The sequence below is a fragment of the Panthera tigris genome, chromosome F2 (genome assembly GCF_018350195.1).
Source record: "Panthera tigris isolate Pti1 chromosome F2, P.tigris_Pti1_mat1.1, whole genome shotgun sequence".
In the NCBI taxonomy this organism is placed as follows: Eukaryota; Metazoa; Chordata; class Mammalia; order Carnivora; family Felidae; genus Panthera; species Panthera tigris.
The window spans coordinates 41,086,051-41,113,952 of NC_056676.1; the positions used below are offsets into that span (position 1 = coordinate 41,086,051).

Consider the following 27,902-nt stretch of genomic DNA (forward strand, 5'->3'; position numbering starts at 1 on the left):
TTTGAGATCAATTCTGAAACAGGGAAGAAATGATTTAATGTTAAAAATTTGCTTTATGATAGTATGGGAAGGGGAGGAAGTGAGCAAGAGTAGAGATGAAAGCATATTAGCCATCAGTCCATAATTGTTGAAACTAGATGATGGGCACATGGGGGTTCATTATATTCTGACTGCTTTTGTGTATGTTTAAGTTGTTTTCATAAAGAAAATTTTAAAAATCTTTAAAAACGTAGTATTTTTTTAAAGGTTCATTTGGAGGCAGAGAGGAAGCGAGAATCCCAAGCAGGCAATGCAGGGCTTGATCTCATGAACCATGCTTGAGATCATGACCTGAGCTGAAATCAGGAGTTGGATGCTTAACCAACTGAGCCACCCAGGCACCCCTGAAATTTAATATTTTCATACAAGTTGTTGAGACAGATTAATAAAATAGCCTCAGATTTAGTCCTTTAACAATGTAATTATTTTCAGTGAAAATACTGAATTGTGTATTTTATGCTTCTTATGCAGATGTGTACCTTTTGTTTCTTTAAGTTTGTCTGTTCCAGTATTGAATATGCTGCTAAATGAACTGCTGTGCATCAGTAAAGTTCCTCCTGGGACAAAGCATGTGGATATGGATCTGGCCACTTTACCTCCGACCACTGCCATGGCTATCCTTCTCTACAACAGATGGTAAATTTTTTCATAGACCTCAAATGTGTTGGGCAGCCTGTGTGTAATTGCCCTCTGGCTTTCAGGGATGTGCTTTTAAGGGTCCCCTATACCCTGGAGAGCTCTTGGAGGATCTTGGAAACTGGGAGTCTGATGGTAGAGAAAATTATGACTGCATATATGAGAAAAGCATTCTGATAAAAATGTGGATGATTTATGAAGGTTTTATCCATATCGATTGAAAGTTCAGCTAATTTATAATAACAAATGTTCTAAGTAGTACTTAAAAAATAATTTAAGTGACATTTGCAGTGTGTTAAATTTTCTTTTTCTTGTCTGTCCTTCAGGGCAATTAGGACAATTGTTCAAAGCAGTTTTCCTGTCAAGCAGGCCAAACCTGGACCTCCTCAGTTAAGTGTGTAAGTCGGCAGATGGGACCCTTGGTTGACACTTTTTGTCATCAGAATTAAAAAAATTTTATTTGCATGTTTTTAATAACCTCTGGTACCGAAGGAGTAGAGTTAGAGGAGGGCACAAGGCCTACGTGCAGGTAGGTTTGGGGAGTTAGAAGGGTGACAGAATCAGGCAATGCTCTGGATATCTATAGTAGAGAGCTCTGGAAAAAGGAATGCATTGTGACTTGTGCCTTTCATCTTAGTGTTAATTCCCCTGCTCCAAAGTATTACGATTTTTTTCATTTAATTTACATGAAGATATATTTGTTCTGTATGTAGGGAAATTGTTTTAATATGTAAAATTAGTTTAGAATACGAAAAATTACCAGAGTTATCATCTGTGGAGTTTTAAACCTAATTCTTATAATTTTTTTTAACGTTTATTTTTGAGAGCGCACGGGCAGGGGAGGAGCAGAGACAGAAAAGGAGACACAGAATTTGAAGTAGGCTCCAGGCTCTGAGCTTCAGCACAGTCTGACATGGGGCTCAAATCCGTGGACCATGAGGACGTGACCTGAGCCAAAGTTGGATGCTTAACCAACTGAGCCACTCAGGCACCCCTAAACCTAATTCTTAAATTCTGGGTTAGCAGCTTACCCAAATTTGGAGCTAGAGAGCATAGTTTCTAACTTGATAGAAATGAGCTTTTGCTGCCAATAAGGTTTAGTCTTATATTGAGGGTTTTGTTTTTGTTTTTTCAACACAAAGCAAATGAAAAAATAATGGTAAATGAACATCATAATTGAGTTTTTGTTTTTTCAAGAGTGAAAAGAAGTAGTATTAACATTTTTATTTAAATTCTGCCTCATTTTGAAGAATCATGCTCTGAAGTTAAGAATTTTTAGTCTTGAAAAATGTTAAATACTTCTCAATCTTTTCTCTTTTAGCATGAATCAGATGCAACAGGAGAAAGAACTAACAGAAAATATTTTGAAAGTAGTGAGTATCAGCATCAGTTACACATTTCTGGGGTGCATTCAGAGCATGTTCACATGCTTCCTCTAACCTTAGATATGCAAGAGTTGGCAGGGTCTGGAAGCAGTTATGTATAGGTTTTTATTGTTAGAACATAGTTTGGTAACAATTGTAAATCATACAGCTTTTCAGTGTAGTGCTTTACCACCAATTCTGTTGTTCAATTTTTATACTTTAGCAGATAAGAGAAATCACAGTTACAGATGATATCTTCATATTTTTTCCCCAAAATTTTACAATTAACAGATTTTATTTTATTTTTCTTTACAACAAAACTTTATTTTATGTTATTTTATTTTATTTTATGTTGTTATTTTATGTTCTGTTTTATGTTTTGTGATTTTATGTTATTTTACTTTATGTTATTTTATGTTATGTTTTATTTTACTTTATGTTATGTTTTATTTTATTTTACGTAATTTTATTTTACGTTATTTTATGTTATTTTATGTTATGTTATTTTATCTTATTTTGTTGTTTTATGTTATTTTATGTTATGTTTTATTTTATTTTATGTTATTTTATTTTGTTATGTTATTCTATTTTATGTTATTCTATTTTATGTTATTTTATTTTTTTATTTTATGAAATTTATTGTCAAATTGGTTTCCATACAACACCCAGTGCTCATCCCAACAGGTGCCCTCCTCCATGCCCATCAGCCACTTTCCCCTCCCCCCCCCCCCCCCCACATGTATTATATTTTAAAATTATTTTTGCAGGGGCGCCTGGGTGGCTCAGTCGGTTGAGTGTCCAACTTCGGCTCAGGTCATGATCTCCTGGTCTGTGAGTTCGAGCCCCGCATCAGGCTCTGTGCTGACAGCTCAGAACCTGGAGCCTGCTTCCTGTTCTGTGTCTCCCCGTCTCTCTGCCTCTCCACCACGCGTCCTCTCTGTCTCTCAAAAACTAAATAAACATAAAAAAAATTTAAAAAAATTACTTTGCAGTCACAAAAATACAGTAGTTATTGTTTAAAAGAATTTTTTTAAGTTAACTTGTTTTGAGAGAGAAAGTGTGAGCAACGGAGGGGCAGAGAGAGGGAGATAGAGAATCCCATGCAGGCTCCATGCTGTCAGCGCAGAGCCTCACACAGGGCTTGATCTCATAAACCCGGAAGATTATGACCTGAGCCAAAACCGGGAGTTGGACGCCCAACCGACTGAGACACCCAGGCACCCCTATAGCAGTTATTTTTTTAATGTAGTTAATATAAAAGTGGAAATGTGGGAGTTTCCATAATTTAAAAATGATCTCTGTAATTCCATGACCCCTACAGTGCACCAGAAACACTGTAAAGTCTAGGGGCTGGGAGAGGAGAGAAACATTCTATATTTATATAAAGTTAATGTGGTGTAGTATTTTGAATGCTTATTTATATTTTTTGTGAGACATAGAGCAAGTGGAGGGGCAGAGAGAGAGGGAGAGAGCCTCTTGTCAGCACAGAGCCTGATGCAGGGCTTGACTCACAACCACGAGATCATGGCCTGAGCTATAATCAAGAGTCCAGGACCCTTAACCGACTGAGCCACCGAGGCGCCCCATTATGCTGTAGTATTTTGAATGTGGAGAAAAAAAAACCCTGCATCATTTTATTTTTGTTACTAGTGCCTACTTAAACGGTGGCTGACACATTGATGCATATAAACATTTCTTGAATAAATCAGTGGAAGCAAATCTTTAGAGCACTTTTATCTTGTTTTGTAAAAAAAATAAAAAGGTACCTTTTCTACTTTGTATTTTCTCATTTCTAAATAGGAACTTTTACTGTATTTTTAAAAATCTAACTATTTCAGGGGCGCCTGGGTGGCTCAGTCAGTTAAGCATCCGACTTCAGCCAGGTCACGATCTCGCGGTCCGTGAGTTCGAGCCCCGCGTCAGGCTCTGGGCTGATGGCTCGGAGCCTGGAGCCTGTTTCCGATTCTGTGTCTCCCTCTCTCTCTGCCCCTCCCCCGTTCATGCTCTGTCTCTCTCTGTCCCAAAAATAAATTAAAAAAAAAAAAAAAATGTTGAAAAAAAAAATCTAACTATTTCAACAGATTTAATTGCACTCTTGCTGTGTTAAATTTTTTTAATAGCTTAGTACACCAAGTTATTGAGTGTCCTGTGTATATATTTTGGTTAGTTTTCTGTGATGTTTGTATTTTAATAATTTGTTTATTGAATTTTTGTAGCTAAAAGAGCAAGCTTCTGATTCTATTTTGGTACTAGAGGCAGCCCTTAAATTAGACAAGGATCTTTATGTCCACACAATGAGAACACTAGATTTGTTGGCAATGGAGCCAGGCATGGTAAATGGAGAAACTGAGAGTTCTACTGCTGGATTGAAAATCAGAACTGAGGAGATGCAGTGCCAGGTACTTATTTCAATATTCAATCAATGCATGGCAAAGTTTTGGAAAATCTTACATGAGGTCATTCTAGTATTTTTAATTAGAATTCCTCCCTTTGTCTTTTTGATTTTTGACTTAAGATGCTATTAAAATTTTGACTCATAATTAATTTGTAAATTTTATGACTTCACTTGAAATTTTCCTGAAAGAAATGGAAGGGAAATTTCATTTGATTTATGGTCTCTGAGATAGTTTCCCAATTGTGTTTAAGAGACAGACTCTGAATACTGAGAATGCAGTGAGTATGTAAACAATTCTACAGTTCATTCATATTGTTAGATAATTAAACCAAAAAAAACCCCTGAACCCCAAAACAAATACTATGCTAGACTTTGAAAAATGTTGGCCCCTAGAGAAAATAACTAGTTTTTCAAGGGTCTTCATTGAAGGTGGTTCTGTAACTCTGGGCTCTAGTTCCTTTGAAAGCTTTCAGTTGATATTGTTGTGAGATACTGCGTATTTGTGTTGTCTTTTTCTCCGCTGGATCGTAAACTCTCTGAAATCTCTCTCTATTTTAACGTGTATTTTGCATCTTCCTCACTTTCTAGCAGAGAACCTTAGGTACAACAAATTTTAAAATATTCAAAAACTGCGTAAAAAGGGCCACGAAGATAATGTGTTTTATATTCTGTATTCTCTTCTTTGTGGGAGTTGGCGCGTCATCTTCTGTTTTTAAACAGGCAGTTCTTTTTTTAAGTAAATTAATAATTAAAGTAAATTCTGCCCCCAAAGTGGGGCTTGAGCTCACAACCCTGAGATCAAGAGTCACGTGTTCTACCGACTAAGCCAGCCAAGCACCCCTTGCGTGATATCTTTTTTTAAGTGTATTTATTTCTTTTGAGAGTGCACGTGTAGGAGAGGGGCAGGTGAGAGAAAGAGAATTCCAATCAGCTCTGCGCTGATAGCACAGATCCTGTTGTGGGGCTCGATTCCATGGACCGTGAGTTCATGACTTGAGCCAGAATCAAGAGTAGGACGCTTAACTGACTGAGCCGTCCAGGCACCTGCTGATTTCTTCAGTCACTGTTTCCCATTCCTGAAATGGGCAGAAGTAGCTATGACAACGTGTTGGGAGGTGCCTTTTCAGATTAGCTGGTTGTAGAGTTGAAGATAATCATTTTTTCAGTACCTGATGAGATGGCAGTCACAGTTGGAATAGGAGTAATGAGAATTGACATTTGGGAACATCTTTAAATAGTGGAACTTACATATAAGAGGGTTTATGGTACTATATTGTAGTCACAGAGTCTATTTAAAAATAATTGGTAATGTTTCTGATTTTCACTATCTAGTGGGTGATACAATCTGAAAAACAAAACAGCTGTTAATAAAACATCTCAGTGTGCTAGGTAAACTATCAAATACTTTCTTTTTTTTGTATTTAAAAAAAAATTTTTTTTTTAACGTTTATTTATTTTTGAGACAGAGAGAGACAGAGCATGAATGGGGGAGGGTCAGAGAGAGGGAGACACAGAATCTGAAACAGGCTTCAGGCTCTGAGCTGTCAGCACAGAGCCCGACGCGGGGCTCGAACTCACGGAGCGCGAGATCATGACCTGAGCCAAAGTCGGCCGCTTAACCGACTGAGCCACCCAGGCGCCCCTCAAATACTTTCTTAATTATATAGCTGAGTCCTAATTCTGTGCCTTGAATGGCAAATTAGTAGCAATACTTATTTCCCAGCACGTTAATATTTAAAGCACATTCTTTACATTACTAAAATTTACCTGATTCTAAAGGAAAATCTTTAAATTCTTTTCCCAGTAAAAGCGAAAATATTTGCTGTCAGGGCAACTTTGTTATCAGGCTTTTTGTTTGTTTTAACTTATTAACTACCTCTTAATTATAGAATTTAAACTTGTTTTATGTATTTATGTGGGGCTCAAACTCATACCCTGAGATCAGGAGTTACATGCTGTATGGAGCCAGCCGGGCATGCCTAGAATTTAAACTTGTTTTAATGGGGGTGCTTGGCTGGCTCAGTTGGTAAAGCATTTGACTCTTGATCTCAGAGTTGTAAGTTGGAGGCCCACTTTGGGTATAGAGATTTCTTAAAAAAGAAATCTGAGGGGCGCCTGGGTGGCTCAGTCGGTTAAGCGGCCGACTTCGGCTCAGGTCATGATCTCACGGTCCGTGAGTTCGAGCCCCGCGTCGGGCTCTGTGCTGACAGCTCAGAGCCTGGAGCCTGTTTCAGGTTCTGTGTCTTCCTCTCTCTGATCCTCCCCCGTTCATGCTCTGTCTCTCTCTCTGTCTCAAAAATAAATAAACGTTAAAAAAAAAATTAAAAAAAAAAAACTGAAAAAACCCACAAAAAAACCCCTTGTTTTAATGTTAGTATAGTGATACTTGAAAATACCTTTTTGGTATCTTGTACTGTGTGCCCGGAAAGGGGAATTACATGTAACTGTAATGTCTGTGTGTGTATAAATACCTGTATATTCTTTTTCTTTCTTTCTTTTCTTTTCTTGTCTGTCTTTCTTTCTTTCTTTCTTTCTTTCTTTCTTTCTTTCTTTCTTTCTTTTTCTTTCTTTCTTTTTCTCTTTGTCTTTCTTTTCTTTCTTCCTTCCTTTCTTTCTTTTCTTTCTTACCCTTTGATCCAGATGGGAGGAAGCACTCTAGAATGAAAATCAGCCACACATTTAATGTGGACTAAATAGTAAGAAGCAGTATCCTACAGGCTGAGAAGAATTCATCTTGATTAGCTCAAGAGGACAGAATGTGTATATATGATACATATCAGTAAAGAGTAGTTCTGTGATGTGTATCAGACTGTTAGAGGTTAGAAGTTTAGAGGAGGAATAAGTATCTGTTTGCTAAGACTGGTTTGATGTAGATGGAAATAAGAGATAGGGAGTGAAGTTTATTTCCAGGATCTGATAAGAATTGGGAATTGAGAAGACTGGTGTGGTTGAAATAGAGGAGAATAGAGAGTTTTGAAGAGAGAAGTTAGTCCAGATTCTGAGATCGTTAAAGATCGGGCCCAAGGGGTTTGAATTTTATCCTACTTGGGATAATTTGAAGACTTTTTAAGAAAGTCAGATCTGTCAGCACTGTGTAGAATAAACTTTTGAGGCAGGATATTAGGAGCCTTAGGGATCTGGGTTCGAGCCTGGGCTCTGCCAGTACTTGGTTATATGCCTTTTAGCAGACATTGTCACTTCTGAGCTTTATTCCTGTCCATAAAATGTTCAAGTTGAATTAAACAATCTGAGTCCTTGAATTCTGCATTTAGTGAGTCTAGGCATCGATTGAAGAAGGTTCTTGAAGAAATACACAATTTTTTTTTTTTTTTAAGTAGGCTCCACACCCATCATGGGGCTCAGACTCATGACCCTGAGATCAAGAGTCGCATGCCCTATCAACTGAGCCATCCAGGTGTCCCAGAAATTCACAAATTCTATTAGTACTTTTTTAGTTGTCTTTTTCTATCCTTTCATTGTCATTAATTCAGATTTTTCTCAGTGTTCACTCTGGCCAGGCAGTTACTCTCCCCCACTTTGAAAGAAGGATAGATGATAGAGAATCTGTCGTGATGTAGAGTAGCAGCAACGGTGACAGTAAAATCTAGTTGACAGGGGCAGCCTGAGCAAGAGTATAGCTAGCTGCTGCTCTTGGCATGTAGTGCTGGTGGCTGCAGGTGATAAGAGTCCAGTGTTGAGATGACCGCAGCACTCACTAGGTCAGTTTTGGCTCTTATCTTGGCTCTTTGCCTCCCTTGCCCTTTTGTTTCCAAAGGTCGATCCTTGGGCCACGTAATTCTGTAGACCACCCTAAATCTTACCATTTAAATCTGTTTTCTCCTTAAATCAGTCCACTGGATTCTGTTGCTTGTGACTAAGAACATTGACTATTCCATTGCTTGCTGAAATACAGTTTTTTTCCTGTATATGTACTAGTGTTTTGCTGAGATAAACATAATTTCGAGTTTTGTTAGCTCTTCAGTTCATGAAAATTTACTAAGCAAATTGGTATTCATTACCATTTTAGGTGTGTTATGATTTGGGTGCAGCATACTTCCAGCAAGGCTCTACAAATGCAGCTGTTTATGAAAATGCCAGAGAAAAATTTTTTAGAACCAAAGAACTAATTACAGAGGTAAATACAGTGATAACAGGCACATAATATTTAGTTCTTAAAAGAGTCGATATATGTTTTTGGGTTTAATTTTTCTGATGATTAAAAAAACAAATGTTCATTGTGGTACATTTGGCAAGTTTTAGAAAGTACCAAAAGCATTTTGAAAATCTGTATTACTACTGCCTAGTAATTACCCCTTTTGCCATTTTAGCTTATTTTCTTCCAGGTTTCAGTCTTTGTTTTTATACAGTTAAGGTTATATTAACTATATATACTATATTGTTATCATGCTTAAATCTTTGAATAGACATTTAAAGATCTTCATGTAGATGTGCTGTGATTTACTTCATTTCTCTAATGTTTGGGCATTTATGTTTACTGTTTTTATTTATCATAAAGCTATAATATTTCTGTCTCCAAGCGTAAGACTTTTTTTGGTTTTAAGATGCTCTCAAGTTAAATTCCTACAAGTAGAATCATCATGTCAGTAAATTGTAATGTCAGTAATCATCATGTCAGTAATTTTGTAAAGGCTGTGAAACATAAAACCAAATTGCTTTCCAGGTACATTTCTCTCAGTACTCCGATCAGCAGTGAGGGTTTTTTTGTTTTTGTTTTTGTTTTTTTCCTCCAATTGCTAATTTGGTGGGTGAAATACACGAACTTTAACACATTTACATTTCCTTAATTCCTGGTAAAGGTGAGCTTTTCATATGTTTATCACTTGCATTTTTCTTCTTATGATTCTGACAACTGAATTTTAAAATATGTAACTAGGTTTTTGTTTGGTGCCTAGAAAAACTCCCACTTCAGTCTCTCCTTTTCAGAAAAATTGATTAAATGCTCAAGAGATTTGCTTTAAATCTATTCTAGATTTTTTGGGAATCCACATTTTACTTTGCCCAGGCAGCTCATCAGATTTGCTCTGTTCTTACATATTTTTTAATGTTTTAAGCTTGTTTTAAACAGTGTTCACTCTTTTTTAATGTCTAAATTGTTATACATACTTTGATGATGATGTTTACCTTTTGTATGTTGGCCTGAAGTCTGCAGGCTTTTTGGTAAAGGACCAAATAGTAGATATTTTAGGCTTTGTGGGCTGTATGCAGTTTATGTTGCATAATCTCATTTGTTACTATGTTTTTTCCCCTTTACAACCTTAAGTATGATTCTCAGCTCAAAGGCTGTATAAAAATAGGCCACAGGCCAAATGCCTGTGAACAATAGTTTGCTGACCCTTGCTCTAAACTTTCAACTTTTTCATTTTTTATGGTAATTCCAGCCCTGAATTTTCCATTACATTTTATTGTACTGTTAAAATGCATTGAATGGGTACTATACTATTGTTTTCTGTTACATTGATGGATAATGATGTATACCTCTTACTTTACAGATAGGTTCATTATCTCTTCATTGTACCATAGATGAGAAGCGGTTAGCGGGCTATTGTCAAGCGTGTGATGTTCTTGTACCTTCTTCTGATAGTACATCTCAACAGTTGACACCATATAGTCAAGTCCATATTTGTTTGAGATCTGGCAACTATCAGGTAAGATATCTGATGGGGAAGTAATAGGGTGCTTGGAAAGCTTTGGAAGACAGACAGAACTCATTTTAAATTCTGGCATCGCCATTTACCAGTTGTGTGATTTGGGGCATGTAAAACTGTCAGATTGGCCTATAAAATGGTAATAATTACCCCATTTCATAGGTCTTAGGAGAATCAAGTGACAAGTTATAAAGTCTAAGCAGTGCACTGTAGAGATGTTGAGTCATTATTGATAATTTTTCTTGAAGGTATAGAATTTACCTGTGTTAAGTAAATTCTTCAAGAAACTGTAAGCAGGACTTTTAACTTTTAAAATTACAGGTAAAGAATTGTTAGTTTTATGGAGCCTTAAGTCTGGTGTCTGACTTGAAAGTGTGGCTTTTGTAGCCCAGCCTTATTAGCCACTGTAAGACTGGGGGTAAAAATGAGCAAAGCGGTATTTGTAGGTTTGGATGGTCTATTCTAGAGACTGCTTTACCAGTGAGCCTGGTTATCGTCTCGATTTTTACCCATGGAAAACACTTAAATTAATCTGTTTATGTTCATTGCCTTCTGTGGATATATATTTTTAGGTTTGTAATGAAAATTACTGGGAATTAGAAATTGTACTTTTCAGGGGCACCTGGGTGGCTCAGTGAGTTAAGTGTTTGACTTCAGCTCAGGTCATGATCTCATGGTTCGTGAGTTTGAGCCTCATGTCGGGCTCTGTGCTGATAGCTCAGAGCCTGGAGCCTGCTTCAGATTCTATGTCTGTCTCTGTCTCTCTCTCTCTCTGTCTCTCTCTCTCTCTGTCTCTCTCTCAAAAATATATAAATATTAAAAAAATGTTTTTAATTTTTTTAAATGTTAAAAAAAAACTTGTACTTTTGAAATCTTTATCAGAAAGCCTTCATGCTAGAAAATGAATAGTGCCTTCATGTTACTTCACTCAAAGTAGGAGTCATGAAATGACAAAGCTACAGCCTATCTTTATTTCTAAGAAAAAAATTTTTTTTTTAAATTTTTAAATATTTATTTATTTTTGAGCGAGAGAGTGAGTGGGGTAGGGACAGAGAGAGAGGAAGACCCAGAATCCAAAGCAGGCTCCAGGCCCTGAGCTGTCAGCACAGAGCCCGAAGAGGGTCTTGAACTCCCGAACCATGAGATCATGACCTGAGCTGAAGTTGGATGCTTAACCGACTGAGCCACCCAGGCGCCCCTTGAATTTCCTCTTATCGATTGATTCTTCACCTCTCATTTTTGGTCTGTAGTCTTCAATTTAAAAAGGCAGGGTTGGGGGGCAGGTGAGATTTTTACCCTCAATCTTCATTTTAATATTTTAGAAAAGAGTTTTGTAGTAAGTTACTTTCATGATTTTCTTCAATATATATTTTCCATTGTAGAAAGACTTTTTTTTCTTTTTGGGAAGACTTTTAAAGTAAACAAGCTTCGCCATGATTTTTGAATTGGATACAATTTTATGTCTTGTGTTGTAGGATGTAGTAAAGATTTTTATTGAAGATAACTTAACCTTCAGTTTACCTGTCCAGTTCCGGCAGTCAGTACTAAGGGAACTCTTTCAGAAAGCTCAACAGGGGTAAGTAAGTAAATTGAAGAACTACCTTCTTATTTTTGAATAAAAGAGCAAATGCATTTTGGGTGTATAACAATAGACCTCCAAATCACCTGTAAATCTGTGACAGTACTTTCATCTTTGTTAGTATATGGGAAATTAACATAGCCAGAAGAGCCACTTTAATGTTCATCTGATCCTTAGTAAAAGCATTTGGGGGACAGAAATCAGTGGAATTTGATTCTGTTACCTAATCTGGAGTTTAATTGTCCCTTGACAGATTAAAAACTTTCCTTTTCTGCGCTACCCCCCCACCCCGTGTGCGCCTGAATAACCTAAACTCTTACCTCTCAAGAATAAATAACTCATTCTAGTGAGTGATTTTGGTTTTGTGAAATGTACCTTACTTTTTTTTTTTTTTTTATTAAAGAGAATGTATTAGTAGATCTACTTTTGTATTCTACAGAAATGAAGCTCTAGATGAAATCTGTTTTAAAGTCTGTGCCTGTAACACAGTCCGTGATATATTGGAAGGTAGAACGATTAGTGTTCAATTTAACCAGCTATTTCTTAGACCTAATAAAGAGAAAATAGACTTTCTTCTTGAGGTAAGACATTTTTTCCCTTTTTGATTTGTAATTTTGCTGTAAGCTTACCAGTGACCTCTTAGTTGCCAAATCTAGTGCCCTCTTTTCTGTCTTCATCTGACTTGCTAATAGTTGATACTGCTTACAGACTCTCCAACCTTCTCTTCTGCCAGAGCTCTTTGCTCGTTCTCTGTTACTGCGTTTTCCTTCATCCTTCATCAAGACCTCTTTTGCTCTCTCTTTAGTGTTTCTGTTTATAGTAGTTCTGTTTTTGGTGCACTCATCTTCTCATATCATTTTTTATTCTCATTTAAAGCTTCAGTCATCAGGGGCGCCTGGGTGGCTCAGTCGGTTGGGCACCCGACTTCGGCTCAGGTCATGATCTCACAGCTCATGAGTTCGAGCCTCGCATCGGGCTCTGTGCTGACAGCTGGGAGCTCGGAGCCTGGAGCCTGCTTCGGATTCTGTCTCCCTCTTTCTCTGCCCCTCCCCTACTCGCATTCTGTCTCAGTCTCTCTCAGAAATAAATAAACATTAAAGCTTCAGTCATCTGTTTTTTGAACATTCCCAAATTATAATTCTGACCTCTCCTGTGAGCTCCAGAATCTGTGTTTCTGTTGGGTTTTTTGATGTCTGTCTTTAACTGTTTTAATATAAAAGATACTGAGAGAAATACATAAGCATAGTTAATATCACTTAGTTTCAAAAATATTATATTGTCAACATTCTAGAAGTCCTTTTTTTTTTTTTTTTTTTTTTTTTTTTAAGGATTTTATTTTTAAATAATCACTATACCCAATGTGGGGGCTTGAACTTACATCCCTGAGACTAAGAGTCACATGTTCCACTGACTGAGCCAGCCAGGAAACCCTCTAGAAGTCCTTTTTTTTTTAATGCTCTTTACTAAACCCTCTCCATCTCTGCTTCAGAAAATCACTGTCCTGCCTTTTGTGATCATTTCCTTGTTTTTCTTTGTACTTGTATCACCTTTGCATCCTTAAGGAATATTCTTTGTTTTGAACTTGATATAAAAGCATACAAAATACTTTTTTAATTTTCCTTCACTAAACAGGTTTATGAGCTTTTTTTCCAAGTTGTATGCATTTATAGTTTGATTTTTTTCATTGTTGTGTTACAACATGACTATTGTGCAATTCATCCGTTCTTATGACATTTATGTTGTTTACATAATGTAAATGGCTATTTTGCTGCTTGGAACATTATGTATATCTTGGTGTACACATGTATCAGATGTCTACAGAAAATATATCTCTAACATTACTTCTTAATATCAGTGTTTTTGTCGCCAGCATGCATTGGTCACCATCCTTGTCAACACTTGGTATTGTCAAATTTACCTATGAGGTCATTAAGATTTCAAATTCCATTTCTCTTATTACTAAGGAACTTAGCAGCATTTCTTTCACTTTTTGCTCATAATGAATTTTGTCTTTTGAGGTACCTGTTCCAAGTGAAATGCCTCGTTTTTTCTTTTGGATTGTCTGTTTTTGTCTTTTTTTGGTACAAGTTCTTCGTGTATTTTGTCCCTTACTGATTTTGAATACTGCAGGTATCTTCTCTGAGTTTGACTTCTCTTTTAACTTTCTTTATATTGCTTTAAAAACTCTTAATTTTAGTATAATAAAATTTATCAGTCTTTCCCATAAAGGAAAAGATTAGTGAACTCTCTCTTGTTTAAGGAAGCTTCCTATCCTGTGGTCATGAAGATAGTGTTATATCTTCTAAAAGCTTTGTAGCTTAGCCTTCCTTTCACATTTAGGTCTTTAATCCACTTATAGTTGGTTTTTGTGTATCATGTGAAGTAGATGGTCTGGTGTCATTTTTTTCTCCTATGACTATCCATTTCTTCCAGCGCCAGTTTTTTTTGTTTTGTTTTGTTTTGTTTTAAGTTTATTTTTAAGAGAGAGTATGCACGTACATGGGTGAGGGGCAGAGAGGGAGAGAATCCCAAGCAGGCTTCGCACAGTCGTCACACAGCCCGATGCAGACTTGATCTTGTGAACCCGAGCCAAAATCAAGAGTCGGACGCTTAAGCAACTGAGCCACCCAGGGGCCCGTCCAGTACCACTATTTTGGAAGGCTTTTTTTTCCCTACTGATCTGCAGTGCTTTACCTCTATGGAATGCCAGGTGTCCATGCATGTGTGGGCCTGTTACTGGGATCTATTCTGTACCACTTTTCTGTTTGTTCACAGGTCAGCATCCCTGTCATGATAACATTTAAACATAAGCCTTGTTTTTCAAAGTTGTATTGGTTTATGCTTATCCTTTGCATTTTCTTTGCATAGACTCAAATTGTCAAGTTCCACAAATAAGCCTGTTGGATTTTTGTTTGAAGCTATGTAATGTTTAAAAACCAGTTTGAGAAAAGTTAATATCTTCATAGTATTGAGAATTTTGTGAACTGGTACAGTTCTTCATTTATTTAGACATTGTTTGATGTCCTTCAGAGCTTTAGAATTTTTTCCATAGAAGTCTTTTTTGGTTTATGAACTTGAAAATGAAAGTAATTTATGCATTGGCATAGAGGTAGAATTGAACTTTGTGTAATGATTTTGTTTCCAACTACTGTGCTAAGCTTTTTTTTCTTTTTTAAGTTTATTTTTGAGAGAGCGAGTGAGAGCACAAGCAGGGGAGGGGCAGAGAGGTAGTATATTTTTCTTGATTAGTTTTAAGAGGTTTTATAAGAATTTGTCCACTTAAGGCAAACTATAAGAGACTCTTAAATACAGAGAACAAACTGAGGGTTGATGCGGGGGATAGGAGAGAGAGGAAAATGGGTGCTGGGCAGTGAGGAGAACCCTTGTTGGGATGAGCAAGTGCCAGTGGGTGTTGTAAGTGATGAACTACAGGAATCTACCCCAAAAACCAAGAGCACATGTTACACACTGTATGTTAGCCGTTTGACAATAAATTAAATTGAAAAGTAATAAAATCATAAGAAATGAAAACAATAACTGATCAAAAAAAAGAATTTGCACACTTAATCTAAATATTTATTAAGTTTTTTTTAATGTTTACAGCATTCATAAAGATGTCCCCTATTTCATGTTCTAAGTAAAGAATTGAGCTTAATTAACATTTGTTCTATCGCTTATTAAAAGTAACACCTATTCCCTTTGTTTCATGACATGTTTACAGTGCATCACTATGTATGAATAAGTTGTTACAAAAGCATATTTGGGTATTATTAATATTATTACTTATTAATATTACGATCATTAATACTAATTTATAGTGTGGAGCACAATTATTACAGTGTAAATATTTTATACATCAAGATGCTCAGATGTGATATATGCTATTAGGGTAACCTGTTCATTTGAACATAGTACTTTTACAATACTCTTTCTGAGTATGGTACTTTATTTAAAAATTAGTTTTTTTTTCCTTTTAGTAACAGTTTCATTGAGGTATAGTTCACATATCATACTGTTTACCCATTTAAAGTGTACAACCCAGGGTGCCTAGGTGGTTCAGTCAGTTGAATTTCCAATTTTGTCTCAGCTCATAATCTTGTGGTTCGTGAGTTTGAGCCTTGCATTGGGCTCTGTGCTGATGGCTCAGAACCTGGAGCCTGCTTCAGATTCTGTGTCTCCCTTGGTCTCTGCCTTTCCCCCGTGTTCGTTTGTTGTCTCTCTCTTTCTCTCTCACAAATAAACATTAAAAAAATTGTTTTTAATTAAAAAAAATAAAGTGTACAATCCAGTGATGTTTTAGTGTGTGCCTTGATTTGTACAGCCACCACCTCAGTTTTAGAACATTTTCATCCTCCCTCTTCTACCCCACAACAAAATCTCTTACCTGTTAGCAGTCGTCCGTCATTTTCTCCTAGTCCCTTAACCTCAGGCATCTACGGATCCACTTTTGTGTCTCTAGATTTGCCTGTTGCCTATGCTGGGCATTTCATATAAACAAAAATATAGGTGGTGTTTTGTTTTTGTTTTTGTTTTTGTTTTTGCTGGCTCTTTACTAAATGTTTTCAAGGTTCATCCATGTTATAGCATGTATTAGTGCTTCATTTTTTATGACTGAATAATACTCCATTAAGTGGATATACTATTCATTGTTCATTTTGTGTATCCATCAGTTGATGGGCTTTAGGGTTATTTCCACTTCTTGACTATTACGAATAATGCGGCTGTGAACATTCTAGGATTTATTTTTTTATGTTAACATGTTAGAGAATATTTGACAATTTCCTTAGGTTAGGGACTTTGATACTTATTGCTTTATTTTGGCTTCTTGTAAGTAATCTATGGGAGAAATCCTAATCTGATGAATAAACTCAGAATATTACGAGACTGTTATTTGTAAATAACTGATATTTCCATGACTAGTTTCTGTTATTCTTTTCATTTCACTGGTTATTTTAAAACCTTGGTTACTCTTAATTGTTGGGTCTATGTACATTAGCCATTACGTATCCTTCAGTTCTCTAAAATGAATCTTCTCTCACTTTTCTGACTGGAGCTGCTGCAGAGTTCATCACCTCATATAATTGGTTAGTGTACTTTATACATTCTGGGAGAACTCTATACCATTCTAGATAGCTGCTTCTTTATTTCATAGAAATGACAGCAGTTGTTGAAATGATCACATTCCACTCCCTTTCCCCATGATGATTCTTAATTCACAGTCTCATCTTTTAAATTACTGAACTAAATCTGTGATTGATAGGTGGCTGAAGAAGGAATATTTGGTTGTTTTTAAATCGAAGCTTTTCTGACTGTAGCGTGCATTTTTAAAAGTGCCAGTATTCAAATAAAAATTACTCAAATTCCTAGGTGTGTTCAAGATCAATAAATTTAGAAAAAGCTTCAGATTCTTTGAAAGGAAACATGGCTGCTTTTCTAAAGTAAGTGCCCTTTTCTCCTTAATTTGAATTTAGTCCTCTGAGAAAAATAACTTTTGTTACTTTTTGTGTTTGTCCTGCATGTCTTATAAATAGGCAGTCATTTGAGAGCCAGTTAAGTTCAGATTTGTATAGTGACACAAAATTTAGAATTCTGTTACTCTTTTTGTGTATCGTGACATGGACATCACAATTTTAGGACCAAAAAATTTTTAAATCTGTTTCAAATTTTGTTACATAGTTTATGAAATGGTAGCTTGTTAAATGGCTTATTAATAAAGATTCGTTAATATGATTGTTTTTCCCAAACTAAATTATAAACTTTTTTTGTTTTACACTATTTTTACTGATCTAGGAATGTGTGTCTGGGGTTGGAAGATCTGCAGTATGTTTTCATGATTTCTTCACATGAGCTTTTCATTACATTGTTGAAAGATGAAGAACGAAAGCTACTTGTTGATCAGATGAGGAAGAGATCCCCTAGAGTAAATCTGTGCATTAAACCTGTAACTTCATTTTATGATATCCCAGGTTAGCTCTCTAGTCTGCTAGCAAAAATGTTGGCACATTTTGCACTTCTGTTATATTCGCCCCTCAGTGTATTTGAGGATGCCCTCTCATGTGTTTTAGTTTATGTTTATGTCCATAATTAATTTGAAATTTACCAGTCTTCTGTAGTCCTATTTCTGTCTAAGCAGTGAAGTGCTGGGATGCTGCTCAGTCTGTGTTTAATGGAGATTGAGGCCTAGATATACAAAAGTTTTAGCTGGTGAAAATAGACCAAGGTTCTATTGCTGATACATTCTTGGAGGTAAAATGAGAGCTGGGAGGGGTGCCTGGGTGGCTCAGTTGGTTAAACATCTGATTTCAGCTCAGGTCTTGATCTCGTGGTTTATGAGTTTGAGACCGTTGTCGGGCTCTGTGCTGACAGCTCAGCCTGGAGCCTGCTTCGGATTCTGTGTCTCCCTCTCTCTCTGCCCTCCCCCCCTTCTCAAAAATAAATAAACATTAAATTTTTTTCAAAATTAAAAACAATTAAGAGCTGGGAGGGGAGTCCTGAGACTCAGGGAAAGTACAGGCTTTCATGGATTTGAGCCTGCATCACTGTGATCTGCTGGCTAAGCTTCCACTTGGGCAACATTGCCATTTGTTACCTTGTTTTTTTGATGATTTTTTTTTCCTTTTTGCTTTTATTTTACAAATACAAGTAGAAAACGTAGTGCTATTTGTTAATAAGAAACACAAGCTTTAGAGCTTAATATAAATGAGACCGAATTCAGTCAGTTTAACAAAACAGAGTTGTAGCTGCTGTGAACCTCGCTACGTTTAAACTGGTTGACCAGTTGTAAAGGAAAATGACATTAGACCTAAAATGCTGGGGATGGATTAATGAAGACTATCTGAAAGCTGAGTTGTAATTAGGGATTTTAATGATCTTTTTGGTTTCTCTGGGAAGGCAGTCCCTCCTTCTCTTCCTCTCCCTTTAAAAAACATTTTTAGGGTTTGTTTAAAATTTTTTTTTTAATGTTTATTTTTGAGGAGGGGAAGGGAGACAGAGCGCACGTGGGGGAGAGCCAGAGAGAGGGAGGTACAGAATCCAAAGCAGGCTCTAGGCTCCGAGTTTTCAGCACCAATGTGGGGCTCGAACCCACAAACGATGAGATTATGACCTGAGCCGAAATCAGGCGCTTAACTGACTGAGCCCGCGAGGTTCCCTCCCCACCCTTTAAAAAAATTTTTTTTTTTTTTTTTTTAACGTTTGGTTATTTTTGAGAGCGAGCATGAGTGGGGGGGGGGGGTGACTGAGAGAATATTTATTAAAATGAAAATATATTTATACATGCTTTTGTTAACACATTATGTTTGAAAGTAGGAGACTATCTACATAAGTGAATTTTTCCATGTAGCCCACCTAGTTCTTTCTATAGCCAGGTACTGATTTTATTTTTTTAAGTTTATTTATTTATTTTGAGTGAGCAGGGGAGGGGCAGAGGGAGGGGGAGAGGGAATCCCAAGCAGGCCCGCACTGTCAGCCTACAGCCCGATGCAAGGCTTGATTCCACAACCCTGGGATCATGGTCTGAGCTGAAATCAAGAATCAGACCCGTAACCAGCTGAGCCACCTAGGCGCCCCCCAGTTACTACTAATTTTTGTCTTCGTTTATAGTGTCATCTTTATTAAATGCAGACCTAATACATATTGTTACATTTTTCTATGTGAGGATAAAATTAATATATAATTTATACTATATTAAATTCTCTATATTGAGTTCTCAAGATGAGAGTGGTATTTCACTTATAGATAAAATACTTAAACACAATTTCAACAAATTATTCTTATATTTGTAGGATTCCTTTGAATTGTCATATTGAAACAAATCTTTCTTTCTTAGCCTCAGCAAGTGTCAACATTGGTCAGTTGGAGCATCAGCTGATATTGTCAGTGGATCCCTGGAGGATTCGACAGATTTTAATTGAATTACATGGTATGACTTCAGAGCGCCAGTTCTGGACAGTGTCTAACAAGGTTAGAAACGCTTTGTCAACAGCAGATAAGAAAGTTACTCTTTTTTTCTGATGTAATTTAATAGAAGAGTTATTCCCTGAACTTCTTAAGAATAAAGACCCCTATTTGTCAACAATATTAGGACCTTTACATGACAATAATTACACTTTGAACATCCATTGTTGGAGAAAATACAAAATGTCAAAAAGGATACTTTTAAATCCGTAACCTCTAAAAATAAGTTTGTTATATTGTCGTGGCATCTCCATATATTTTAAATACAGCTGTAAGTGTATGTATAAGGTATATTTACGCAGTCTGTAGCTGCTACTTCCTATGTGTTTATAGAGTATTTTTGTTTTTATTAATGCCCTCTTGAAGTCTAAAACCTAAAGGTTGGAACCGATTCATTAAAACTTTTTTATAGGGCATTTCTGGCTTTACCTGTTCATTTAAAAATTCCCAGCTAATGTATTTACCTGATTCTGAAGTTATGTGTTTAAAACCTTTCCTGCATGCAAAGTGCGGATGAAGATAGCTTTTCGAACACCATTTCAGTGGAACGGAGCTAAAGCTACAGGGAAAGAGTCCGTGTATGCAGGAGAGAAGTATGGCGGTACTTCTAACTCACTGCGTACCGCTCTGCTGAAAATGTAGGAGAAAAGTAGCCGGGCATTCATGTATATTTTATGGGATTTGAACACAAAAGTGCAGTGAAATGAAAAATTTCTCTGAACATTAGTGTTGGGCATCATTAGTGTTGACATTGTTAGTGCTCATTTTATAGATGAAGTAGAATAGCATAGAGGGAGTTCTGATCTGAATGCCTGAGTTTGAATCCCAGCCTCTATACTTATTAGCTGTATAATCAATCTTGCGCAAGTTAATTTGACATCTGTGTGCTTCACTTTTCTTATCTGTAAAATGAGGTTAATAGTACCTACTTCATAGTGTTGTGGTGAGGATCACATAAGTTAATATATAGTCCTCGTGCTTTTTTTCCTTCTTTTTTCCTGTGGACTATCCTTTAGAAAGTTCCAACCCATTTAATTTATTACTGGCTTATAGTGAATATGTCTGTTTTGATTAACATTTCATTAGAGCTGTCATTTTCCTTTTTCTATGAAAGTGATCTTTGCATGATTATTTTAAATGTGATTGAAGATGATTGAAAGATTCTTCTCTAGATTTGGCTTTCTGTGTGTGTATTGTGTGCATGTGTATTTATGTATTTTTATTTCTTCTAGTGGGAAGTACCTTCTGTTTATAGTGGGGTCATCCTGGGAATTAAAGACAATTTAACAAGAGATTTGGTTTACATTCTGTTGGCCAAAGGTTTACACTGCAGTACTGTTAAGGTGAGTAAAAGCATATGTCAATTACTGGTTAAAATATGCTTTATCAATTTTATCGTGAAACCCAGGAATCAGAATCTCCTATATTTTCCTTGATCTTAAAAATACAGCCCTAGGCCTAAAGGGTCTTTTCTCCCCGCTCTTAAAGGATATTTTAAAAGGTGTTTTGGTTCTTTTTCCTCTACCCTCACAACTGTACCAAAGTGGTCTTGGATATACAGATACTGCTCCATTCCTTGAGACCATGAAAATTATTTAGTGTATCTTTTAGGATTAACTTAGTAAAATTGTGTTCCAGGCTGTAAGAACAAAACAAAATCCCTTAAGATTACTTTTGTAGTTTATTTTACACAAGGAGTTTGTAACTGTTTGGGAAGTTGAGACCTAAGTGAAATGTTAAATGATACAAGATGGTAAAATTGCACGAGTAATAGTATAGTAAATTCTATAGGCAGGTTAATAGCATTTCCAAATTTAGTTCCAGCAGAAATCCTGCACTAAAGCCCGAAGCATGAATAAGTTAGTGAGGTAAAGGGGGGGAATGGCACCATGTGGAAAAGCTCAAAGATAAGAAATAGGATGGTATACAAGGGGACCGGAAGCAGTAAGCTGATGTTAAGAGTATCATTTGGTAAGTGAGGCTAGAAGGGGAAATAAGATGTAGCCTGTACAGACCCCGTGAGCATTGCTAAGGTGGTTGGTTTTTCTAGATGAGCACTCTTCTAGCTAGAAGTCAAGTGTGTAGACATCACTGTTTGTTTGGTTTTGTTAGATATAATTTATTGTCAAATTGGGATACATACAACACAAAGTGCTCATCCCAACAAGTGCTCTCCTCAGTGCCCATTAGACATTACAGTTTTAAGGGAAGCGGTATCCAGCCTTTTTTCTTGTCTTTCCTAAAATTGATCTGCCTGAAAAACTCTTTATGGTTCATGTGTCCTGTTGTTTTTCCTTTTCACATTCCGTTCTTTTTTCACAATTGCCCTCTTCTAGCTTACTTTAAAAAGGTGGAGGGAGGGGTGCTTGGGTGTCTCAGTCGGTTAAGCGTCTAACTCTTGATTTCAGCTCAGGTCATGACCTTGTCCTGAGATGGAGCCCTATGTTGGCCCCGAATGGAGTGTGGAGCCTGCTTGGGATTCTATCTCTCTGCCCCTCCCTGCTCGCTCTTGCTCTCTCTCACATTCTCTCTCTTTCTCATTCTCTCTCATTCTCTTTTTCATTCTCTCTCTCTCTAAATATTTTAAAAAAAAGGGGGGGGCCATATTTTAGCTTTATAGTAAGTTTTGAAACCAAGTGCTGTCAAGGCTTCCTTTGCAAATGATTTTGGCTAGTCTAGGTCTTTTGCTTTCTCATTTATTTTTAAGATTTTATTTAAGTAAACTCTACACCAAATGTGTAGAGTTTATACAAATTTATAACCTTGAGATGAAGATTGGCATGTTCTACCAACTGAGCCAGCCAAGTGCCCCTCCCCTTGGCTTTTTTAATATAAATTTTAGAATCAGCTTTTCGGTATTTACTGGAAAAAAAAAAAAAAAAAGCCTGCTGGGATTTTGATTCAGATCGCAATGAATCTATAAATCAATTTGGAGACAATTGATAACAATATTATGTCTTTCAGTCCATGAACTTGGTATAGGTCTTCATTTATTTAGGCCTCTATTTATTTATGTCCTTGTTAAGTTCGGTAATTTTCAGCATACAAATCTTGCATGTATTTTGTTAGATCTATCCCTAAAGGCATGTGTATTTTAAAATAAAAATAATGTAGTTCATTATTCAAAAAGTATTTGCACTACACTTTAGCATCTCCTTAAACTCTTCTTAAAACAATGCTTTTTATTTATTGTTATTATTTTCTAAAGTTTATTTTGTGAGACAGCAGGAGAGTGCATGTGTACGGGGTTGGGGCACAGAGAATTCCAAGCAAGTTCTGAGCTGCTGGCGAGGAGCCCGATATGGGGCTTGATCCCATGAACCGTGAGATCATGAACCAAAATCAAGAGATGGATGCTTAAATGACTGAACCACCCAGGCATCCCTCCAAACTTACTTCTAAGCTTAAAAATTTATATCAGGAAGTGAATATTATATAAAACTTTTTGAGAGGGCGTTGAACAAAGAACCTTTTGTAGATAGTGCTGTAAACCAGAGGTTCTCAAAGTCTGACCCCCACACTAGCAGCATTGGCTATATTTGGGAACTTGTTAGAAACGCAAAATGTTGGACCCCACTTAGACCTACTGAATCAGAAACTGCAGATGGGGCACAGCAGTTTGTTTTAATAAGCCCTCCAGGTAATTTCTGATGCATGCTAAAGTTTGAGCACTATTTCTAGACCAGTACTGTCCAGTGGAAGTGCCATGCAAGCCACATATGTAATTTATGATTTTCTTGTAGCCACATTTTTAGAAGTACAAAAGTGATTTTAATACATTTGAACTCACTATATCTAAACTATTGTTTCAACAAATAAGCAATATAAAAATTAGTGAGTTTTGTTTTTTTTTTTTTAAATGGGTGTGCTAGGTTTTCACTCAAAATCCAGTGTTTTATGCTCAGAGCTCCTCCCAGTTTGGACTGGTCACAATTCACATGCTCAGTAGGCACATGTAGCTCATGGCTACCATATTGGAACGTACAGCTCTAGACAGTAGTGAGCTGTTGAAAAGTTTATAATGGGGCATGCCATTAGCCCCTTTTCTCCTTCCACCCCTAAAATAACTAACATTTATTGAGCATGGAGACTGTTCTGCAGTTTTCTTATATATTTATTCTTTGACTTATTGGTCACACACACAACTGTGTAGAAGGTGTTAGCTCAGTTTTATAGGTGAAAAATCAGAGACTCAAAGGTAATAAATTGAGGTCACACAGCTAGTAAGTGGCACAAGTGTTAGGGTAGAAGCGAACAGACAGATGTTAAGAAGGTAAAATCTAGAATTGATTGTTTCCTCATGTGCTGTGGAAGGCAAGAGGGAGAAAAGAATGGAGAGAGATGTTCAGATTTCTGCTTAGGTTTCTGCCAGCTTGTGAATATGTAGAAAAACATTTTTGAAGGACTGATTATCCATTTTAAAATGTTTAGTTTGGGCCTGCAGTTGGAAACAGCCTGAAGCTTGGGAAATGGTCTGGGCTAGATATAGAGATTTGGGAGACATCAGAGATCACCCAGGGAGAATATACAGAGCCTAGGGGATACGACATTGTGTCCCAGAAACAGTGGCAGGATGGGTATGAGGACCAGACACAGGTGGAGTCGTGATAGCCAGGGGAATAGAGAGAATGTCAGGCACAAGGGAGTGGGCAGCACGGGGATGTAGCCCCTGGGTTCTGTAAGATAACTAAAGAGTGTTTAGTCAGTTGAACAGTTAGAAGGTCTTTGTTTAGTGGGAGCTATTTCTTCATCGTGATGGGGGTAGGAGTAAAGGAGAAAACTGTGGGGAGGGAGAGAGAACGAACAAAGACTGCTCTTCGGAAAAATTAGAAGCGGACGTGTAAGAAAGGGATTGGATTGTAGTGAGTTTGATTTTTTAGTCAATTATGTGGACTAAGGTCGTGTACAGAGATTTTAGAATGTAAAACCTTGTTGGGGTGCCCGGGTGGCTCAGTCAGCGAAACGTCTGACTTTGGCTCAGGTCATCATCTCCCGGTTTGTGGGTTCGAGCATTGGGCTCTGTGCTGACAGCTCAGAGCCTGAAGCCTACTTTAGATTCTGTGTCTCCCTCTGTCTCTGCCCTTCCCCATTCATGCTCTCTCTTTCAAAAATAAACATTAAAAAATTTTTCTAGAATGTAAAACCTTGTTGAAGAGTATAAGATCCAATTCTTGATAGGTTAGGTATAGAAGGGTACTTGTCATGGAATCTATATGGATTTTGTGTATACGTATGTATAGAAGATGTATAATTTATGTGTATTCTATATATGTATATAACATGTATGGCTCGTATGTGTAAGATAGGCATATAGGTATATAATATACATTATGTATATGTAATATGTGTAGCTTATATAAAATGTATGTATGTGATGTGTATATAATTATGTGAAAGTTTTTTTGGTTTTACCATTTATATAAAACTAGTTTGATAATACAGCATATTTTTATGCTGTTTATTGGATATTTTTAAAAAATTATTTAAATTCAAATTAGTTAACATACCACTTATATCAGGAAGTGAATATTATATAAAACTTTTTAAGAGGGCATTGAGCAATGTTGTATCCCCTAGGCTCATGTATAGTATTGGTTTCAGGAGTAGAACCCAGTGATTCATCACTTCCATATAACCCCAGATGTTCATCCCAGCAAGTGCCTTCCTTAATCCCCATCACCCGTTTAACCCATCCCCTGCCTACCTCCCTTCCAGCAACCTTCAGTTTGTTCTCTGTATTTAAGAGTCTCATATGGTTTGCCTCCCTCTCTGTTTTTATCTTATTTTTCCTTCGCTTCCCCTGTGTTCATCTCTTTTGTTTCTTAAATTCCACGGATTTTTTTTTAGACTACAAAAGAATTAAGTATTGGAATAAATCAGTGACACAGATGATAAAGATAATCTGGCCTCTTTCCAAGATCCGGTGTTAACCATTTAAATTAATCCTCCTTCTCTTTGCTCCGTTCTCACAAAGATGCACATTTTTCGATTCCAGAGGAAAAGCAATCCAGTGATTTCTTTCTTTCTCTAGGACTTTTCCCACGCCAAACAGTTGTTTGCTGCTTGTTTGGAGTTGGTAACAGAGTTCTCGCCAAAACTCCGTCAGGTCATGCTGAATGAGATGCTGCTTTTGGATATTCATACGCATGAAGCTGGAACAGGGCAGTCAGGAGAGAGACCTCCTTCTGATCTTATTAGTAGGGTGCGAGGATATCTGGAAATGAGGCTTCCTGGTAAGACTTTCACAAAGCCAAAGTTCAGAAATACAGTACTCAGGTAATTGTGGGGAAGAATCTAAAAAAAACATTTGCTTGACTTTTTGCCATCTATAAAAAAGTTACCTCTCTCCTAAAACAGAAATCTGTCGTGGAGTTCACTTGAGAACATTGAGGATAATGTAGGAAACTATTCATTTCCAAGAATTTCCATAACAAAGTACCACAAGCTAGATGATGAAAACAGCAGAAATTTATTCTCTTATACTTTTGAAGGCCAGAGATCTGAAATCAAGGTGTCAGCATGGCCATGCTCCCTCTGAAGGCTCTGGGGAAGAAGCCTTCTAGCTTCAGGTGGCTCCCAGCAATCTTTTATTCACTCCCATCTCTGCCTCCTTTGTTACGTGGCCTTCTCAGGGAGTGAGAGTGTGAGTGTGTGTGTGTCTTACAAAGGCACCAGTTATTGGATTTAGGGTGTGTGCTAATTCAGTATGATTTCATCTTAACTAAGTAGATATGTGAAGGTCCTGTTGTCAAGTGAGGAAACTCTGAGGTCTTAGGTGGAAATGAATTTTGAGGGGACACTGTTCAACACATTACAAAATTATATTGCAGTTTTAAGATACTTTGTTAAAGAATCAAAATGTCATTGAAAGTACAGATTGAAAGTTTAATTCCTCATTACTATCATAGAAATAATCAGAATGGTTGCCACTGGGTCAGGAACTCAATTGTCACTTCAGGAACAAACCTTGTGTGTCCAGCTCTAAGTATAAATATGCCATTATGAAAAGGGCTTATCATAAAAATTATCTCTGTTGTATGTAAATCTTACTTAAAGTAGTTTCTTAATTTTACATGTTTTAGAGTAATTAAATCATACTATACACATTTAAAGCTGTAAGCAGTAAAATTGAAGTGTAACGGAAGGTGCTAGTAATGTGTCAAAGCAGAAATGGCCACTGGCCCTCTTGGGTCTTTTGGAGTAAGTTAATTGTTAATACATTCTGATTTCTAGCAGAAATTACAACCATGGGTCAGGATAAGGGAGGGGTGCAAAAAGGTGTTATCTGCCATCACCTCCTCCCTCTCTTTTTAGGGAAAAAAATTGTTCCCTGGTGATACTGGGCTGATTTTGATCAAATTAAATGCATACGCTCTGTAAAAGACAGAGGGTGTTAACGTGGCTTGGTTTGGCTCTACTATCAGGAACAGGAAGTGATCTTTTTGTGTGTGTGTGTGTGTGTGTGTGTGTGTGTTTATTTTTGAGAGAGCATGAGGGAGGGGGTGGGCACAGAGAGAGAGGGGGACAGAGGATCCAAAGCAGGCTCCATGTTTACAGCGACAAGCAGTCCTTTATGTGGGGCTCGAACTCATGAACAATGAGATCATGACCTGAGCTGAAGTTGGACACTTATCACTGAGCCACCCAGGCATCCAAAGGAAGAGGAAGTGGTCTTCATTGACAACAAATCCAACCTTCATTTATAAATAAGGGCTACTTCTTCTAAATTAATTATTTAGATTAATTATTCTAAAACCACTGATGTCTTTTGGGAGAAATTCCCTAACTTTTAATACTTTGTACTAAAAGGTAACTTTGTGTTGAGACACGTGTCTTAGTTATGTTCCTTGGATTTCAGCAAATTTGAATTCTAGGCCTGGTAGAGATGATGAATTGTATATTGCAGATGCTTAAAGGGAAGTTTAATCTCCAAATCATTGCTTCTCAGGCTGTATCAGAATTCTCCCTAGATTCTGATTTATCTTTAAGAATTGTTGCTGTACCCTCCCCCACTCATGCTCCCTCAAAAAATAAAAAAGGGCACCTGGGGGCTCAGTTCGTTAAGTGTCTGATTTCAGCTCAAGTCATGATCTCATGGTTCGTGGGATTGAACCCCCTATCAGGCTCCATGCTGGGTGTGGAGCCTGCTAACATTCTCTCTCTCCTTCTGCCCTTCCCCTGCACATGGGTGCAGTCGTTCTCTCTCTCTCTTAAAAAAAAAAAAAAAAAAAATTAAGGGCGTCTAGGTGACTCAGTTGGTTAAGCTT

General features: G+C 37.0%; 1 protein-coding gene across 2 annotated transcripts in view; it reads left to right on the forward strand.

Annotated features, from left to right (window-relative positions):
* Positions 1–27,902, forward strand: part of INTS8 (integrator complex subunit 8) — a 52,699-nt gene that overhangs the window by 3,681 nt on the left and 21,116 nt on the right. Inside the window, exons 3-15 of one of the 2 annotated variants that reach the window (XM_042973617.1) lie at positions 511–675; positions 1,002–1,073; positions 1,997–2,048; positions 4,256–4,438; positions 8,462–8,569; positions 9,945–10,100; positions 11,576–11,676; positions 12,119–12,260; positions 17,047–17,117; positions 17,470–17,645; positions 19,508–19,641; positions 20,868–20,978; positions 25,667–25,868. In XM_042973617.1, coding sequence (XP_042829551.1) covers positions 511–675; positions 1,002–1,073; positions 1,997–2,048; positions 4,256–4,438; positions 8,462–8,569; positions 9,945–10,100; positions 11,576–11,676; positions 12,119–12,260; positions 17,047–17,117; positions 17,470–17,645; positions 19,508–19,641; positions 20,868–20,978; positions 25,667–25,868 — 1,673 coding nt within the window. The remainder of the gene's footprint in view (positions 1–510; positions 676–1,001; positions 1,074–1,996; positions 2,049–4,255; positions 4,439–8,461; positions 8,570–9,944; positions 10,101–11,575; positions 11,677–12,118; positions 12,261–17,046; positions 17,118–17,469; positions 17,646–19,507; positions 19,642–20,867; positions 20,979–25,666; positions 25,869–27,902) is intronic. The other variant, XM_042973618.1, reaches the window with a different exon arrangement.